The following is a 17,520-nucleotide window of genomic DNA, read 5'->3' on the forward strand; positions in this document are numbered from 1 at the left end:
TTCTAATTTGTATGTTTACACATAACTTTAATTTTAATTTAATTATACATATTTTAAAATATAAATATTTAATTTGTGTATGTAATGTATCAAATGTTAATTCAATAATAATATTAATAATTTGTAAAATTAAATTAAATTAAAATTTTATGTATAAAATTACACAAAATTAAAATCATATATAACGCATATTGAATGAAAGTTCATATATCGCTTTGATATTTATTTTTTTTCAATTAAATATCTGTATCCTTGTAAGATAAGATCTTATTTGAGTAAAAACTCGTGAAATCTTTTTAAATTAACAGCTTTGGTTAAAAGATAAAAGTAAAAAAATTTAGTCGTTTGATTAAATCATATAAAAACTCAAAATTTGTGTTGGTATCTTATAACTTATATAATTAATTACTAAGTATGTGTTTTTTCTAAAATTTAATTTCACTCATCTTTTAATGTAGAAATTAGTTGAATTCATTAAAAGATTAACTCATATTTCTTAATACAAATTCTAGTGACATAATTGATTTTTGGTTTTCTTTCTTTCTATTTCAACTATCAATTTCTTCAGATAGATATTACCTAAATATCTACAAAAATATCTTTTTATTTTTATTTACTTTTTGCACGTACTTTGATGCATATGAATCAAGTTCAGAAAATAAATAAAGAGAGATTTTCAATTGACGATTTAACATTAGATCTCGACTGTAATGAGTACTAAATTTTTGTTTTAATAATTATTTGATGCACAAATTGTGAAATATAAATAAAATTTAAAAATTATATTTATATTTAAAACATTTGAAAAAGAATTTTTTATGGAGTTGAAATGATAGTCAATTTATTTAAAATTTAAATGCCTTATTTTCAACCTTTCCAGCTTTACTAAGGATTTTAATGAAAACATGTTTTTCTCTTGTTTTAAGTTTTCACATATTTTCATTTTTATTTACAGAAAATCAGATTTAAAATTTTCAATTAAAGTTTTTTTACCATTTTCAAAGAAAATAAAATGAACTATTAAACTAAGCAGAGCCTAAATATTTTCATTTGGAGGAAAATTAGGCTTTAGTTTGATTTCTCAAAATATTTTATTTTCATTTTCATTTTAATTTTTAGAATACATTTTCATATTTTATAAATTGAAAATGTATTTGATAAATATAAATAAAAATTGGCCACATGAAAATATGTTTCGTGACTATTTTTTAATAAAAAACCAGGAATAAAAATAAAAATTATATTTATATTGAATTCTAATTAAGATACAATATTTAATATTTAAAATTTTGTTAAAAAATCATATTTTGTGTTTATATGAGTTTGAACCATGGATAATTCATTTAAAGTTAAAATGTCTTATTTTAATCATTTTTACTTTTTACAAAGTATTTTTTGAATAATTTCATTATAAATTTTAATCATATCTGCTCATTTTGATAGAATGCGCTTCAATGCACTCGAACTCACATCCTTCTATATTGATAACAATATTCATGTCAATCGAGTTGAGTTTTTATTTTTTTTATTTCACATATTTTTATTTCTATTTTCCAAATATAATTTCTAAAAAACTTAATACAAAATTTGATACATAAGTTTGACATTTTTTTCCAATGCAGCACCTGTGTGTATGTGTTTTTGTCTAATGTAGTATTTATATTTGATAAAGGTTATACATTTTGTTACTTGAAGGTAACATTGTTATTTTTAGTGTTTAATTTGGATCTTAAAGTTAATTTGATGAAAATAATAACTAACTAATAATATCAGCAATTAAATTTGATTAAATTAACCTTAAAACTCGAATTAGATCACATCTATCAAACTGTATTTGTCAAATTAAACAGATTCACAATTAATAGTAATTTTATTTTATTAAAAAATCATGAAAAATCCAAACCTAATAATATTGGCAATTAACTTTCATTAAATCAATTGGGGGTCAGCAAAACTCGATTTGAATAAAAAAATCGAAAAAAAATTCGAATTTCAATTTAAACAAATGAATTATTTGAGTGAACTCAATTTTTTTTTTTTTGAATTACAAGTTCAAATAGAGTTTAATTTTCAATTTCAAATAAATGAAATACCAAACTATAATATTTTATATTTTTACCCAAAACAATTTTACTTTCCTTTCAATACTTTTACTCGCCTCTAATCCCACTCCCATCTACCTCAAAACCCCATTTACTTTACCTAAAATTTTACTCCCCAACCCTCAAAACTTTTTATTTTTCCCCTAATTTTTTACTTTTCACCATTTACCCCAAATAAAAAATATCCAAAAATCTTTAAGCCTAAATAGTAATAATTTCATTTATATCCACTATTTATATTATTAAATTAAATTTCACATTTTGTACTATTTATATTATTAAATTTTTAATCATATTAAATATTTATAAATATGTGTTAAAATTAAATTATTGATGATGCCATAAAATAATCATGTTAAAATTTTATGTTAGTATCAATTTCACATTTTATCTTTAAGATAACTTTTATTAAAAATAACATTTTTATATTTAATATATTTTTTAATTTCAAAATATATAGTGACAAAAATCAGAAAACAATTGAAGCAACTAAGCAAGCGAATAAGTTAACCGTATATAAAATATTAATAAATAAATTACGAGGAGATAAAAGTTAATAACAAATTTGATTACGGTGCAAAAATTCGGTTACTGTGGGTGACAGTGGTTACAATAATCAAAAATAGTTTTTTTAATTTATATTCGAGTTTATTCAAATTCTATCTCACTCGATTCGAGAAAATTTTAAATCGAGTTAGGATGATAAAATATGATTCGTCAACTCAATTAACTCGAATTTTTTTCATTTGATTCGATCAAATGCTCATCCCTAAAATCAACCCTAAAAGCCCGAATTAAATACTAAAAGTTAACATCAATACCTTTTGAGTACTAAAATATATAATTTTGTCAAATATAAGTATCAAATTGGACAAAAAATAACAACACATACACCGTATTAAGAAAAATGTGTCAAACTCATATATCAAACAATATATAAAACGTTTTTAAAATTTTCTATCAAACATGTTTTCTACAATATGTTTCATTTTATAAGAAATGAAAACAAAAATAACCTTTGATTCCTAAAATTTTCAGTAATTCACTTAAGATTTTAATCCTTAATTAAATTGCAACATTTATTTAACTAAATTTTAACAAATAAAAACTAATTAAGTTTTTTCTTAAAAAATTATTCATCCGTTTTAAATATTATTATTTTTAAAAATAAATTTTATGTATGCAAAATATTTTTATTTATTTATTTATTTTAAATAGAGTAATAATAAAATCTACATAAAACCCTAAAAAATTTCTCTTTCCTTCTCCAAGTCGTTTACCTATTTATTTATCCACAATATAGTAATGATAAAATCGCCCGCTTTTATCTTCTCCAATCAAACTATTTCTTTCTTTCTTCTTTTCATTTTCTACATATATATTCTCTCTTTTTAGTTTGCATATCTATTTTGTGGATATCTTTGTTGTTTTTACAAGTTGTTATGGATAGATAATGATACTTGTAATTCGTTAAAACTCCACCGGCCACTAGTAGTTTTCTTTTTGAAAGTGGGTAGCTCTTCATCAGCTGCTTAATATGTTTCTATTTTGAAAGTGTTTTAGAATAATAAATGATTTTACGTGTTGATTTGGACCTATGTTGTCTTAAGTTTTATATATATTTTTTTGTTTTTTCATCGTTTAATAAGTATTCAAATTTAAAACTTTTTATCTGTTATTGTAGCACTTTTTTTAGTGTTGTTATGCATGTAATAGTAGTTTTACAAGTGCTTTTATGGATGATTTTGTTGTTGTCCTCTCTAGTTTGGTGAATGCTCGATTCTTTTGTCGATTTTTGCTCGTCGCTTTGGACCATTCAAAGTTAATTTATTTATCGTATTAAGTGCTTGCAATCACTCTAGATATGTTGTGCTTGAGTTGCGACAAAACCAATTGTCAACGTGTCATAATATTCTATTGATGCTGAGGTTAAAACATTTGTTGTGTTGATAGAGCTTGTCCTTCATCGTCTACGATGAATGTTTGGAATTTTTATCTCTAAATTGTATGGTTCCATGAATTGAATGAATTAATAAATTTATCTTTCAAATATATTTATTTATTTTTATTTGAAAATTTCTAATATTAATTAAAATATAAAAATAGATAAAAGTTAAATATAAGTTTTAGTAATAAAATAACATGCAATTATTTAAGTATATTTAAGAAAAACTCTCAAAACTTGCATTTAAAAGATATACATTAATAATTAAAATATATCTGTAAAAATATTGAAAAAGAAAAGAAATGTTCAAAGCAAAAAGTAAAAAGTATAATTATAATTTTAAAAAATAATGGTATTGTTTATGGTTTGGAAACTTTAAAATTTAAGTTTGAAGCTCACTATGTGTAAAACATGTGTGATACATTTCAGTCATGTATATATATATTTAATTTAAATTAAGATTAAATATCTCTTAATTAGAAATGTTCATGGGTTGAGTCGAGGCGAATTATGTTTTATAATTATTGAAATAAAATTTTTATATTTGTAATTATAACTGTAATTATAAAAAACCACGCTTACATATATTAATTGAAAATTACATTATATTTGACATGTGGTTATATTAGAATTTAATGGTTAATCGATTGAATTCACGTGTTTAAATCAATGAGTAATATAATTTAGTTTAATAATTTTTCATCAAACTATAAAATTGTTTAAAAAACTAAATTTATTTAAAAATTCTAACAAAGAAAAGTTAGTAACATATATTTTAAATAATCTTACGTTTCCATCAATAAAATATCAAAATATTACATTCTAGTTACTATTTGCAGATGGGATCGAACCTCATTTAATTATTATTTATATTTTCAAAAACTTAAATTATTATTTTATAAAATTTGAGAGAAATTTAACAATTATTGATTTATATTTAAACCGTCACTACGAAATATGAACTATTTAACATTTACTGTATAATAAATAGTTAGTTTTATAAGAATAAACTTTTTATGCAATTTGGTTACTCAAAATTTAATGAGAAATAATGTCAAAATAGTAATAAAATAAAATAGATTAGGTAATATATATATTTATAACAAAATGATATAAAAATAAATCTAGCATTAATTGAAACTGATGAATTTATAAAAATAATACAATATATAAATGTTGCATTACTTGAAATCATAAAGTAAAGACATTAAAAATCACGGTGTTTTAAATTCAAAATATTTATGTGAGTATATTTTTCTACTTTCTTTATATAAAAGAAAAAAAACTCTCAAAATTATATATATTTTACATTGTAAAGCAATTTATTTTACTCACTATCGATTGAGTCGACGTTTAATTAACTTGTAACACAAAAATAAATAATGGCTTAACGTGTACAAAATTTATGACTATATAATGCTTTAATTGTAATGGGTATTTTTATTTATAAAATATTAAAAAAAAACTCTTGTAATAGTATTAGTTATGAGAATGGATTGTATGAAACTGTGATTTCATGTAATCTTTATCCACTTGCAATAAGAGAATGACAAATCAGATTTTTCCTCCTGATTTTTAACTTTTTTACTCTTGAAAAAATTCAAATCCAATTAAAAATGCTAAAAACCAGGAAAAAAAATCTGATTAGTCATTTTCTTATTGAAAAGGAATAAGAATAACGTGAAATCACAACTTCATACAATCATTTCCCATTAGTTACATGGTAAAAATAATATTATTTTAATAATTGATGGATGATATTAATTTAATGGAGGTTGTCAACAATAAAAACAAACAGTGGTTAAAGCCCTTATTGATACTTGAATGATTAGGATTGGAACCCTACCGATGTAAACTTATTTTGTAAAAATAAAATAAAATTACAAAGAGTTTGAAAATTGTGAGTAATTTAAAAATATTTCAAAAATATATTTTTATACTAAATTTATTTTCATGCAATATTTGATTTTTATACAATAAAATATCAAAATATCACACACACACATTTAAGCCACCTTATAGGCACAATTTGCAAATCGATTTATTTTTTGCGTACAGTATTAAAAGTTTTTGATACAATAGAAATTTCCTTTTTTCAGGGATGATACAATAGAATTTTAAACTTTCGTACACACCCATTTAAACTATCCCACGTGCATAACCTGTGGATCGATCCCATCACAACCTTAGAGATATGATGAACAACCTTAATCAATAAGCTAAATGTTAGGGTTCTATGCAATATTATATATTGTAACAACTTATTCAAAAATGAATATAGGTGAGTGGCAATAAACCTATATTTTAATACTATTGTACACACTTTCAATTATTGGATTTTAGTTATTTTATTTAAGGATGATATAAAATTATGTAACTGCAAAAGTATCATAATAGTATTATTTATAATTAAAAAAAATATTTCTATAATTCTATTATTGAATTAGTGACTTGATTAAAAATGATATCAATTTAGTAAAAGACTTATATTAAATTATACAATTATTTTTGAAAGTGTTGTATATTTATATAAATAATTTGTTTTATCGTATCTTAATTATATTTATATATATTAAAAAATTTAAATGGATGACCTAGTAATATAAAATATCGGTAGATTAGTTGGAAACTGCGTGAGATATTATTAAAAAAAAAAACCCGAACAAGAAAAAAAAAGAAAAGGGAAGAACATGTCAAAAATAAAAGCTTAAAAAAGGGCAAATTAATTATTATTTAAAAAAGAAAAGCAAATAGAAAAAAAGGCTGGACCTGCAAAAGAGCGCGATGTCCACGCCACCAGTGGATTCTCTCCCACCCTTGGAAACGGACTTCAAAGTTCTACATTTAAATTTAGTTAATTACTTAATTTGACAGAAAAAGCAGACAAATCCAGAAAAAGCCAAAAAAAAAAAAAAGCAGTGAATGACTCATCAAATAGGCCTGCCTCCGCTCCGATCTACACGCGCCTGTCTTTGTCAAGAATTAATTATTTTTTATTTAATATTTTAAATTTGAGTTTTCTTTTTATGAAATAAAAAATGGATAAATTCAAAAATTGCCTCATGTTTGCAACCACTATATATTCACATTCCTTATCTCTTTCCCACTCACCCAATACCCCGTATTTTCTCTCTCTACACTTTCACTTTCTCTCTCTAGAAACCCTCTCGTTAAACAGTTTATTATAATTTTTTCAAATCCTTTATAAAATCACCAGCAACTCTCTGATTTGAAAACTGAGGGTTTTCTTTTTTTCTGCAATTTTTTTGGACCTGAAGATTTACTAATGGTTATGGGGGATAACGAAGGACATAAGAAGAGAGCCCGGGAAGAGACAGAGGCTAACTCGGTGCCCAATACAAAACTCGCTCGAGTTGACTTGGACGATAATAAGGGTCCCGACTCCGACTCTCCCGAGGCTACTCGTGTAGAACCTGATCCTGATGATGGAGAAGATAATTTGCCGGAAACAAGGCGTATACCGGAGGAATTGCTGAACATCCTCGACGATTCAGATCCGGTTAGTGGACCAGATCCGGCGATTCAGGGACTCGATTCGGTCATCAGGAGTTTCGAAGAAGAGATCTTATTTCCGGAACAGGTGGCTTTACCGGAAACGATATTGGATTCCGGAGAGTCGAGGCCTGAGTTAGGGTTTCTATTTGAAGCTTCGGATGATGAACTGGGTTTGCCACCGGGTTTGCCACCGAGTTTACCGTCGGTTGAGGTGGAGCAGAGATTTGAGACCGCCTTTGATGTGGATGAAGGTGGAGGGTCAGGCGGCGTTGGATTTGGGGAAATGATGGGGAGTGAGTTCCCGATTCCGATCTACGAACCGTTTGAATTCGGAATCGGCGTTGACTCAGATACCAATAACAATATCCATAGTAATAATACCGGTGATTTTGTGGCGTTAGGAGGGTTGTTTGAACCGGCGGCTGATATTTCGGAGCTGACGTGGCGGCCTGAATCACTTTCCGCCTTGTAGTAAAAATTAAATAAATAAGAAACAACCGAAACGGTTCGTTTTGGCTCCGTATACATCACGTGGACATATTCGTTTCTTTTTTGGGGGTAATTACATAAATATACATGTGGTCTAGATTTAGTTTTAAGCCTGAAATATAAGTTCTTAATGGTAATAATACGACATTTATTTAACCATCTTCCGTCTATTTGTAATTTAAACTTAACACTGTTGATTAAATTTAAATTTTAGTAATATTTAGTTATCTCGCTTAAATAATGATTTTGAATTAAAATTGTAATAGGTGTGTTTTTCTAATTCAATAAAAATAAACCATCTTTTCAATGCAAATTAAAATTTTAAATCTAAAATAACATCTTGTTTTTTAGATAATTTTTCAGTCATTTCGGTTTAAGAATGCTGTTTTTTCTTTGAAGAGTTTGAAGTTCCTTTTGTTAATAGTTTGAAAATTTTCTGTTGCTGGTTTCAAGATTTTCTATGTTGAAGATTTGTAATTTTGTTTTTAGTTCATTTCTTTATGTGATTTTCTTATGCTCTCCTGTATGTTAAATTTATATTTATATTTATAGTGTTTTTAAATTTTAAAATGTGTATTTAGAGTTTTTTTTAATTTTAAAATTTCATATCAATAAATTTAATCTAAGTCGAAAACTTCAACTTAAAATTTGAAGGTTTAACTTTATTTTTTAATATAAAAACATTTTTGGTTAGATTTTCTGGACAAGTATAACCATGTTAAATAAAAAAATAAATACAAATTATAAACAACAAGAATACAAAGTACAAATAATATAAAAATTTAAAAACAAATTAATACACACATATAAGAAAAAAGAAAAAGACAAAACAGCCGACCGTCTAATAAAATAGTAAATATGACGGAGTTTACCTTTTGATTTTGTAAGAAATTTTTAGAACGAGTTAAATTCATTATTTAGATTTAAATTTGATTACTTAAGATGTTAGAATATGAATATTGTGAATGCGCCTTTCCAATAAATTTTATATTTCTTAAAACTATTTGTAACATTTTAAATATTTAAAGTTGAAGATATGATGTATTTAAGTGTAATAAATCCCGCAGCATCCAAAATGTTGCATCAAAATAGTTCATGTCTAAGGGTCAGGTCATATGTCTAATCCGAGACACTTCTTCTCTCTTATTTTTTTCTAATGTTTTTTAGATAAGATGAATAATTAAACCGATTATTATTTAATTAAAAAATTATTAAAAATATTAAAAACACTTGATTCAAGCTGTTTGATCTAATCGGTTTAAAATTACTTTTAAACCGATTTCTCAACTGGTTTTTTATTCAATTGGTCCAATCGGCTGTTGGATCTGATTCAAATAATATTGGTTTTCTCTTATCTTTGTATCTCAAAACGTACCATTTTCTCAACATGGATCTCTGTAGGTATTATTAATGCCGACAGAATATATGCCGGAAAAGATACTTGAATGCAGCTCCAGGCTTGCATTTATCATTGTTGGTGGATCTGTTAAAATACATGAAGCAGGAACAAAAAATTTCAAGCTTAGCTATAATAAAACAACATATATGTCAGAAATATATTTTTCTCTCTTTTTCTGAGGCATTCAAACCATCTTGTTTATCTAGCCAAGAGCTTGCATTTGTCAGAAAATGGTGGGTTCTGAGGTACAGTGCAGGGAAGAGAAAAGAGAGGGAAAAAAAATGTTAGGATAATTATAAAAAAATTCCTAAGCTTTAGTCAAGAGTAAAAAAAAAATCACATGTTGTCATGAATGTACCACCTCAGTAAATTGTTAGTAAATTAACAGATTAATTTTAAACAATTATTTTAGTCAAAAGAGTAACCACGTTATTTTAAGATAACCTACTATATAATCATAAAATCATCCTTACAATAAAGTAAAAAAATTATTCCATAAAATAAAAATCTTAAAACTTTATTTTTTCACAAAATTTTGAAGTTTATTTTAACATTTATATAAAAAAAGTACAATAAATTTAATGTTTATTCCAAACATCTCTATTCAGATCAATTTTCCGTCTCAACCCTAATTGGAGGCTGCTAAATATTGAACTCAACTTCTTATGTCATATAATATAATATTTTTATTAGTAGGTTAGGAGGTAAAATATAACTTAATTACTTTTATATATGGTTGGTGTCTACACATTTCAAATTATAAGCATTTAGGTCGAGCTGTAAAAGATTCAAAATTAATCTAAATCTTCCGTAATAATATTCAACTTATTAACTAGATATAGTAGAAACATAGGAAAAGGTGAAAAGAAAAGTTGTGGCGCCGAGTAATTTCCCACAAATTAAGTCTTCAAAAAAAAAAAACACTAAATTTAAAAAATCTACCACCTTTTACAGATCAAAACCCTCTTAATTTCTCCGCTTAAGGATCAGATCGGGTTTCGAACAGTTGCGCTCTTAACTCGAACCTTCGAAAGGTACTTTTTTTTCCTTGTTATTTTACGGTTAGAAAATTTTGTTCTCAGAATTATAGACCTTCTTCTTGTTTTTGTTGGTCGTTTTCAGCTTTAGCTGTTTTATATTTCAAAGATTTTTCAATTTTTTTGGAAATTTTTATAGATTGGGTCACTTTGTTTTAGCACTTATTAGGGTTTCGTCTTATCCAACTTTGTTGCAATTAGTGCGTGGTTAATATCACTCCTCTCGCTCTTTTAACACTCTGTTTAGTTGCTTAGGGCATGAAGGAAAAGGTGTAAGATTGACTTGGGTTACGTAGTTCTGGTTTTTTAACTGTTATTGATTATTTTGAGTTTATTTGTATATTTTAGGTGTAAAATCTTGTGAGTTAAGATGTCAATGATTGAAGAGCCTTTGTATCCCATTGCGGTGTTGATTGATGAGCTCAAGAATGAAGATATCCAGCTTCGTTTGAACTCGATTCGTAGACTTTCTACGATTGCACGTGCACTTGGGGAAGAAAGGACTCGGAAGGAATTGATTCCGTTTCTGAGTGAGAATAATGATGACGACGATGAAGTTCTACTTGCTATGGCAGAAGAATTGGGGGTTTTTATTCCTTATGTTGGAGGTGTGGAATATGCTAATGTATTGTTACCTCCATTGGAGACTCTTTGCACTGTTGAGGAAACTTGTGTGAGGGATAAGGCTGTGGAGTCATTGTGTAGAATTGGTGCGCAGATGAGGGAGCAGGACTTGGTTGAGTATTTTATTCCACTAGTGAAGGTTGGTGTTCTGATTTGTGTTTCCATTTTCCTTAAGCATAATGCATTTTGTATTCAATATTCTTTTTGTGTTCATTGAGATAGTAATTCGGAAGTTGAATCGTGAATGTGTTGAAATGCAGATGCATGATATAGTTTTTTCTATCTTCTTTTCTTTATCTTAGGGAAGATGAGGTAAAATACTGCAACAAGTGACTACATGAATTTGATGAAGTATTTGATTTTGCTTTAACGTTTGTGTGGTGAAAGATCTGGAAAAGAAACCTTATTTTGTGTTTCTAAATTAGGAATATCATGCTGGTCTGCTGTAAACTAATAACCAGGACATGTTATTCTTAATATATGCTCAAATCAGTTTTTAGATGTAATCCTAATTAAAACTTATTTAGAACTAAAAATAGAACTCATTGTTGTTCCTTTGAATGTGGTAATCGCATACTACCAGAGATTGGCTGCTGGTGAGTGGTTTACAGCTCGAGTTTCCTCATGTGGATTGTTTCATATTGCATACCCTAGTGCCCCGGAGGCACTAAAAACTGAATTAAGAGCGATATACAGTCAGCTTTGCCAAGATGACATGCCAATGGTTAGGAGATCTGCTGCGACCAATCTTGGAAAATTTGCTGCTACTGTAGAAGCACCTCATTTGAAGGTGGACATCATGTCTATGTTTGATGATTTGACACAGGATGGTATGTAGAATGCCTAATTTATCCATTTTATTCTAATTATGGTTACTTGTTTTGCTGGTAAACCATTGTTGACTATATGCTTTAAAATAAATTATATGGATAAAAGTGCAGGATAAGTGGTTTGAGTTAAACAATACTAGTTTGAAATCTAGTTAAACAATACTTGTTTGAAATCTTGAAGGGAGAGTTTAGTGGCATTTATGATGTGTCTCATCCGTTTAGAAGGGATGGTTTTTGGTTTAAACTTGTAGGAAGGGAATTGGGAAAGGGGGTAGTTATCAGCTCCTTTAGTTCTAAGGAATGTTGCCCTTTTTTTTATATTTAAAAAATAAAATAGACAGTTATTGACAGTCACCCAAAATATATCATAATATATTTGAGCAGTTTTACCAACTCCAGCATCTATAACCATTTTTTTCTCCTTCACCGAAACAAATTTATCAAATTATTGATGAAATTTATTTATTTTGCATGCTTAAATAACGACCCTGTATCTCTATAAAATTTCACTGTTCTTTGCTGCTTATGCATTTTAGTTTGCAGATTTAGTTTTCCAGTATTGTTATCAAGTTCATACTTATCAGGCCTCTAAACTTATTTCCTATTTTTATACTGCAGATCAAGATTCTGTTCGCCTATTGGCTGTTGAGGGTTGTGCAGCACTTGGAAAGTTGTTGGAACCCCAAGATTGTGTAGCACATATTCTCCCTGTTATAGTTAATTTCTCACAGGTAGACCATGTTGTTTAAGTTCATTGCATCTCAAGAAAACTTCAGAAAAGCATTTTCCCTGCTCTAGCTGAATGTAGTCATTGCGGAGGTTGGGAACTTCTTTGACCCATTCCTCTAAGGTCAAGAATTAAACTTAGCCGCTGTTAATTAGAACATATGATGTTCCTGGATCCCAGCTGTTATAAAAAGCATTAGTGTCAGTGGTTATCTTGCTTCCATGGCCAGTTTTGCATCTGCAAAATGGTTCTGGATATATTTGAATAAAAATGGATTATCACCATCTATGATTCTACCACAAATAGCATTTTATCCGTTTTGTTGAAGGTCTTCATTCTGCGCTTTGCTGATCCAGTGGGATTTCTCATATCCTTTGTTTTAAGTTTTAACAAACTTCTTGAAACTATGATTTTTGATTCACCCTACTAGAAACTGATTAACCTCTAAGGTTATAAATTTTTTTATATGCTTCACAAGTTTGTTTACTGTTCATTTGGTAGAATGCATCCTGTACTAATTTTAAGTCAATATATTTAGTTCATAATTCTCCCTTCTTGAAGTGAAAAAAAATGAAAAATTATTTTTCTCTAAATTTATATTTACCTTTCTCCTCTCTCTTTTACTGTTCTTCTCTTCGGTAATTTATATGAGCAATTTTTTGAATTGGCATTACTCGGGTTCTAGGATAAGTCTTGGCGTGTTCGTTACATGGTCGCAAATCAATTATACGAGCTGTGTGAAGCTGTCGGACCTGAGCCTACTAGGTAATCTCTGCAATTATGTGGCAATAGCCATTGTATTTTTTAAGTTCTATTGTTATCCCTGTTAGGGTTATCCAATTTCACCTTCTTCCTGTTCCCCCTGATCTCTACCGATGAATTTATTCATTTCCTCGCTATTTAATTGGAATTTGATGCTATTGTCTTAGGTTCTTTATCAATTATAATGCTCTGGTCATTCAGAAGTGATTTTTGTTAGCATTTGCTTTTCTATGAACCTTATCTTAGTGATGAGATTTTTAGTTATCATCAAATGATGTTGTAAGGTCTACATGTTTAGGTCGGAACTAGTACCTGCTTATGTTCGCCTACTTCGTGATAATGAAGCTGAAGTGCGGATAGCTGCTGCTGGAAAAGTAACTAAGTTTTGCCGAATTCTGAATCCAGAATTAGCTATTCAGCACATTCTTCCTTGTGTCAAGGTAAAAATACTCTTGGAAGACCTTGCCTACTTAATCCAAGGTTTTTCTTTATTTGTAGAATTAATCTAGTTCTTCTGCATCCTGGATATTCACTTTCTAAATTTTTTAATGCTGCCTATTGCAGGAACTATCAACAGATTCATCCCAGCATGTTCGATCTGCTTTGGCCTCAGTTATAATGGGAATGGCACCTGTTTTAGGGAAGGTAGTAATTCCTTATTGTTAGTCTTATGTGGATTCTACAAAAAAAATGTTTCTTATTTTTCTATTGCATCCATTCTATGCATGTTGCCAACTTTCATTTGCTCTCCCCCCCCTCCCCCTCCCCCGCGAGTATAACATAATATCCTTTGATGGTTGTAGGATGCGACCATAGAGCAATTGCTTCCAATATTTCTTTCTCTTCTGAAAGATGAATTTCCAGATGTCCGACTGAACATCATTAGCAAGCTTGATCAAGTCAACCAGGTAGGTTATTCTTAAGATATAACTTATGATTTTTCAAGAACAATATCAACGTTTTCTTTACTTATCTTCTATATACAGTTCCCCCCCCCCCATCTTTTGGTGATACTGTTCAACAGTTTTTATCATATTATCTTCTTGGATGCATGTCAATCTGTCAGTCTCAAATGAGTGGTGGAAATTCCTCCATGCGTGGTCAATCCCTTAAATAAAGATGTTAAATTTCTGTTGATGTATTAAGGTCTTTCCCCCCAACATGAATCCCTGGGATTTGGATTCAATGATGTGTTGTAAATGAAATTTTTGGTTCAAACAAGGGCACTAATAATTTTTGGTTCAAGATTAGGTGACGTGTCATTTAATATTTGACTGCCAGTTATCATCCGTTGTTTGGTGCACCAGTTGGAAGAACTGCTTACTATGAGCATGTTAGTGAATATCTCTCTCTTATATTCATTTGCAGCTTAGTTAATATAGCTGTCATGGCAGGTGATTGGAATTGATCTGCTGTCCCAGTCCCTATTACCAGCAATTGTGGAGCTTGCAGAGGATAGACACTGGAGGGTTCGGCTTGCGATAATAGAATACATCCCTTTATTGGCAAGTCAGTTGGGTGTTGGCTTTTTCGATGACAAACTTGGTGCACTCTGCATGCAATGGTTGAAAGATAAGGTGCAAAGAACTTTGATATGGAGCAAAAATGGCGTCATGCATCTCTCTTTATGATCTTGTTCCAGTTTAATTGTCTCGTAATTAAGTTTATGTCAATGCCAATCTGTAATTGCTCCCTGCTTATTTGAGAATTTACAATTGGATGTTGTTCTTACTAATTTTATAATAAAATCAGTGGTTTCTGGTGGAATAGGAGAGAAAACTAATGTTTAAAACTATTTTGTCTGCTTGAGGGTCTACTTACATATTACCAGTCTACCTTTAAGAGGTGATACTAGGACATGATATGTGATATTTCAAAGTAAACTTCGCTAACTTCATTGGTTTTCGTTGTAGGTTTATTCCATTCGTGATGCTGCTGCTAATAACGTGAAGCGCCTGGCTGAAGAATTTGGACCAGATTGGGCAATGCAGCATATAGTTCCACAGGTTAGTCTGGTTGCCTTAACAATAACTTGTTTCCCTGTTTTTGTTATTCTAAACAAGTGAAGATAAAGTAGACATACTAAGATTTTGGTTCTGAATATGATGTCTCTTTTTGGTAAATCCATTTACAGGTTTTAGACATGATTAACAATCCTCATTATCTGTATCGGATGACCATTCTACATGCAATTTCTCTACTTGCCCCCGTTATGGGCTCAGATATTACTTGCTCAAAACTTCTCCCTGTGGTTATCAATGCTTCAAAAGATAGGTAATGCTGGTGCGTCCTGAAGTTTGATTTAAAAGCTTATTTGTTTGAATTGTTTGATCCGGCTTATGAAGCTAAAAATTGCACGGCACAGGGTACCCAACATCAAGTTTAATGTGGCCAAGGTGCTGCAGTCACTTATTCCTATTGTTGATCAATCTGTGAGTAAATTTATCTTACTTTAATAATTATCATGTGTTAATATTTTTATATTTGTTTTTTCCCTTTAAATACATTATACATTTGAGTGTGCTTAGTTTAATTTCTCCTGGTTCTGAAAATTGGTAAATGTTTCATTTACCTGAAAAAGTGAAAGAAATGTTATATGCGAATTAACAAGGGGTAGGGGTGTAATTCAGCCGGAGCTGAATCGAAATAGTGGCAAGCTCAAGCTAGACTTGAAATTTGAGGCTTGATACTTGGCTTCAGCTCAATCAGACATCAATTGCTATGCTTGAGCTTGGCTTGAGACTTAACCGAGCCACTTGAGCTTGATTAAGCTAGTTTGTACTTAAGCTCTTTCTATGTAATGAGCGTAAAAATATAATTAATATAAAAATATATTAAAATGAAAAACTCTATTAAACTTGTGAGCTGTTTGAATTGAGTATTAATGTGCTTGAATTTGGCTCCATCAAAAGATTGAGCTGCTTGAGCTTTGCTTGATAATTATCGAACTGAATTTGAGTTCTTCTTGAATAGCTTGCGAGCACCAGTATCACACGCTAATAATGAGGGAAAGTAAAAAAGGAAAAAGAAAGCAAGCTTGTATTCCATGTTACTGAAAGTTTTGAGGGTTGTGCTTGTGATTTAGTAGTATTATACATAGATTTGGAATTATTAGTGTTTAGTAAAATTGATGATGAATAATACAGGTGGTGGAGAAGACAATCCGTCCATGCTTAGTTGAATTGAGTGAGGATCCTGATGTGGATGTGAGGTTTTTCGCCACTCAAGCCCTAGAGTCATGCAATCAGGTCATGATGTCTTAGCTTTTTCTTACAAGATTCTCATTTAACTCTTTTTTTCTTTTCTTTTCTTGTTCCTTTCTCTGCTGCTAAGATCCTTTTCAGACTTGCTCTTCTTCATTGCTAAGAAAATTGTGTAGGCTTATAGCTGGATTATCCCATCACATGGCTTTTACTTGTACTGTTATTATTCTAATGATGGAAATTAAAGAAATTCTTGATGTGGTACTGGTATTATTACACATACAAGATTAGAAAAAAAGGGCAACAAATAATTAAACTTAGCCGCCATACCTGATTGAGGATGATGCACATCAGCAATGCATGAACTTGGGGTATTTCACATTGGATTTTTGAAAGTAACTTAACCATCGGAAATCGTAATGGCGCTGAGGATATTATTCAGACCAGACGTTAGTATAGTTGATTTACATAGTTACTTTTATGGGATGGTACAATTTTGAAGCTATAATTTCAGTATTTGTGTAATTCATTAACTATTATGACTTTTAATTGTCAAAATGAAGTTATTGTTCCCCTTGGGTGCATCAAAAGATCGTAATCTGCTGGTAGACTCGTCTTACAAGATGCTCGATCGACTTGTTGGAGAATTCGATAGTTTTAAGACTTATATAGAAAATTAATTGAATAAGCAATTTATTCAAGCACGTAATAGCCCAAGTGGTACCATATATTACTTATATGTTATAGGTTACCCCACAAGTCTTGATGGGCGGCTGTACGCTCACATTTTGATTATGCTATTTCAACTGAGAATGTCAATTATGCGTATTTTTTTTATTATTTTTATATCAAATAAATTTTTGTAAACTTATTCAACATAATCAGT

General features: G+C 29.2%; 2 protein-coding genes across 3 annotated transcripts; both read left to right on the forward strand.

Moving 5' to 3' along the window:
- The first annotated feature begins 7,333 nt into the window (after positions 1-7,333).
- LOC108454129 (uncharacterized) lies at positions 7,334-8,035 on the forward strand. Its single transcript, XM_017752462.2, has one exon. It carries the CDS (start codon positions 7,334-7,336, stop codon positions 8,033-8,035), a length of 702 nt encoding a protein of 233 aa, XP_017607951.1.
- Positions 8,036-10,351: 2,316 nt separating this feature from the next.
- Positions 10,352-16,884, forward strand: LOC108456738 (serine/threonine-protein phosphatase 2A 65 kDa regulatory subunit A beta isoform). 2 transcript variants are annotated; one of them, XR_008274350.1, is made up of 13 exons: positions 10,352-10,485; positions 10,837-11,251; positions 11,696-11,942; positions 12,561-12,673; positions 13,355-13,434; positions 13,730-13,871; positions 13,996-14,076; positions 14,235-14,339; positions 14,826-15,008; positions 15,345-15,437; positions 15,566-15,714; positions 15,797-15,863; positions 16,578-16,632. XR_008274350.1 is itself a non-coding variant. In XM_017755368.2 (13 exons), the coding sequence occupies exons 2-13, from the start codon at positions 10,859-10,861 to the stop codon at positions 16,692-16,694; spliced, it is 1,761 nt and encodes a 586-aa protein (XP_017610857.1). In that variant the 5' UTR covers positions 10,352-10,485; positions 10,837-10,858; the 3' UTR covers positions 16,695-16,884. The 2 variants fall into 2 exon arrangements, 1 of the variants encoding a protein (XP_017610857.1); XM_017755368.2 differs by having other exon boundaries at positions 15,566-15,705; positions 16,578-16,884.
- Positions 16,885-17,520: the final 636 nt, after the last annotated feature.

Source organism: Gossypium arboreum, chromosome 11 (assembly GCF_025698485.1).
Source record: "Gossypium arboreum isolate Shixiya-1 chromosome 11, ASM2569848v2, whole genome shotgun sequence".
NCBI lineage: Eukaryota > Viridiplantae > Streptophyta > Magnoliopsida > Malvales > Malvaceae > Gossypium > Gossypium arboreum.

Bases quoted from the DNA above. Each gene is read 5' to 3' on its own strand.
- LOC108454129 (XM_017752462.2), top strand. From the start codon at position 7,334: ATGGTTATGGGGGATAACGAAGGACATAAGAAGAGAGCCCGGGAAGAG.
- LOC108456738 (XM_017755368.2), top strand. From the start codon at position 10,859: ATGTCAATGATTGAAGAGCCTTTGTATCCCATTGCGGTGTTGATTGAT. The intron at 11,943-12,560 runs GTATGTAGAATG...TTTATACTGCAG, and splicing joins TGATGATTTGACACAGGATG to ATCAAGATTCTGTTCGCCTA. The intron at 13,435-13,729 runs GTAATCTCTGCA...CTACATGTTTAG, and splicing joins GTCGGACCTGAGCCTACTAG to GTCGGAACTAGTACCTGCTT.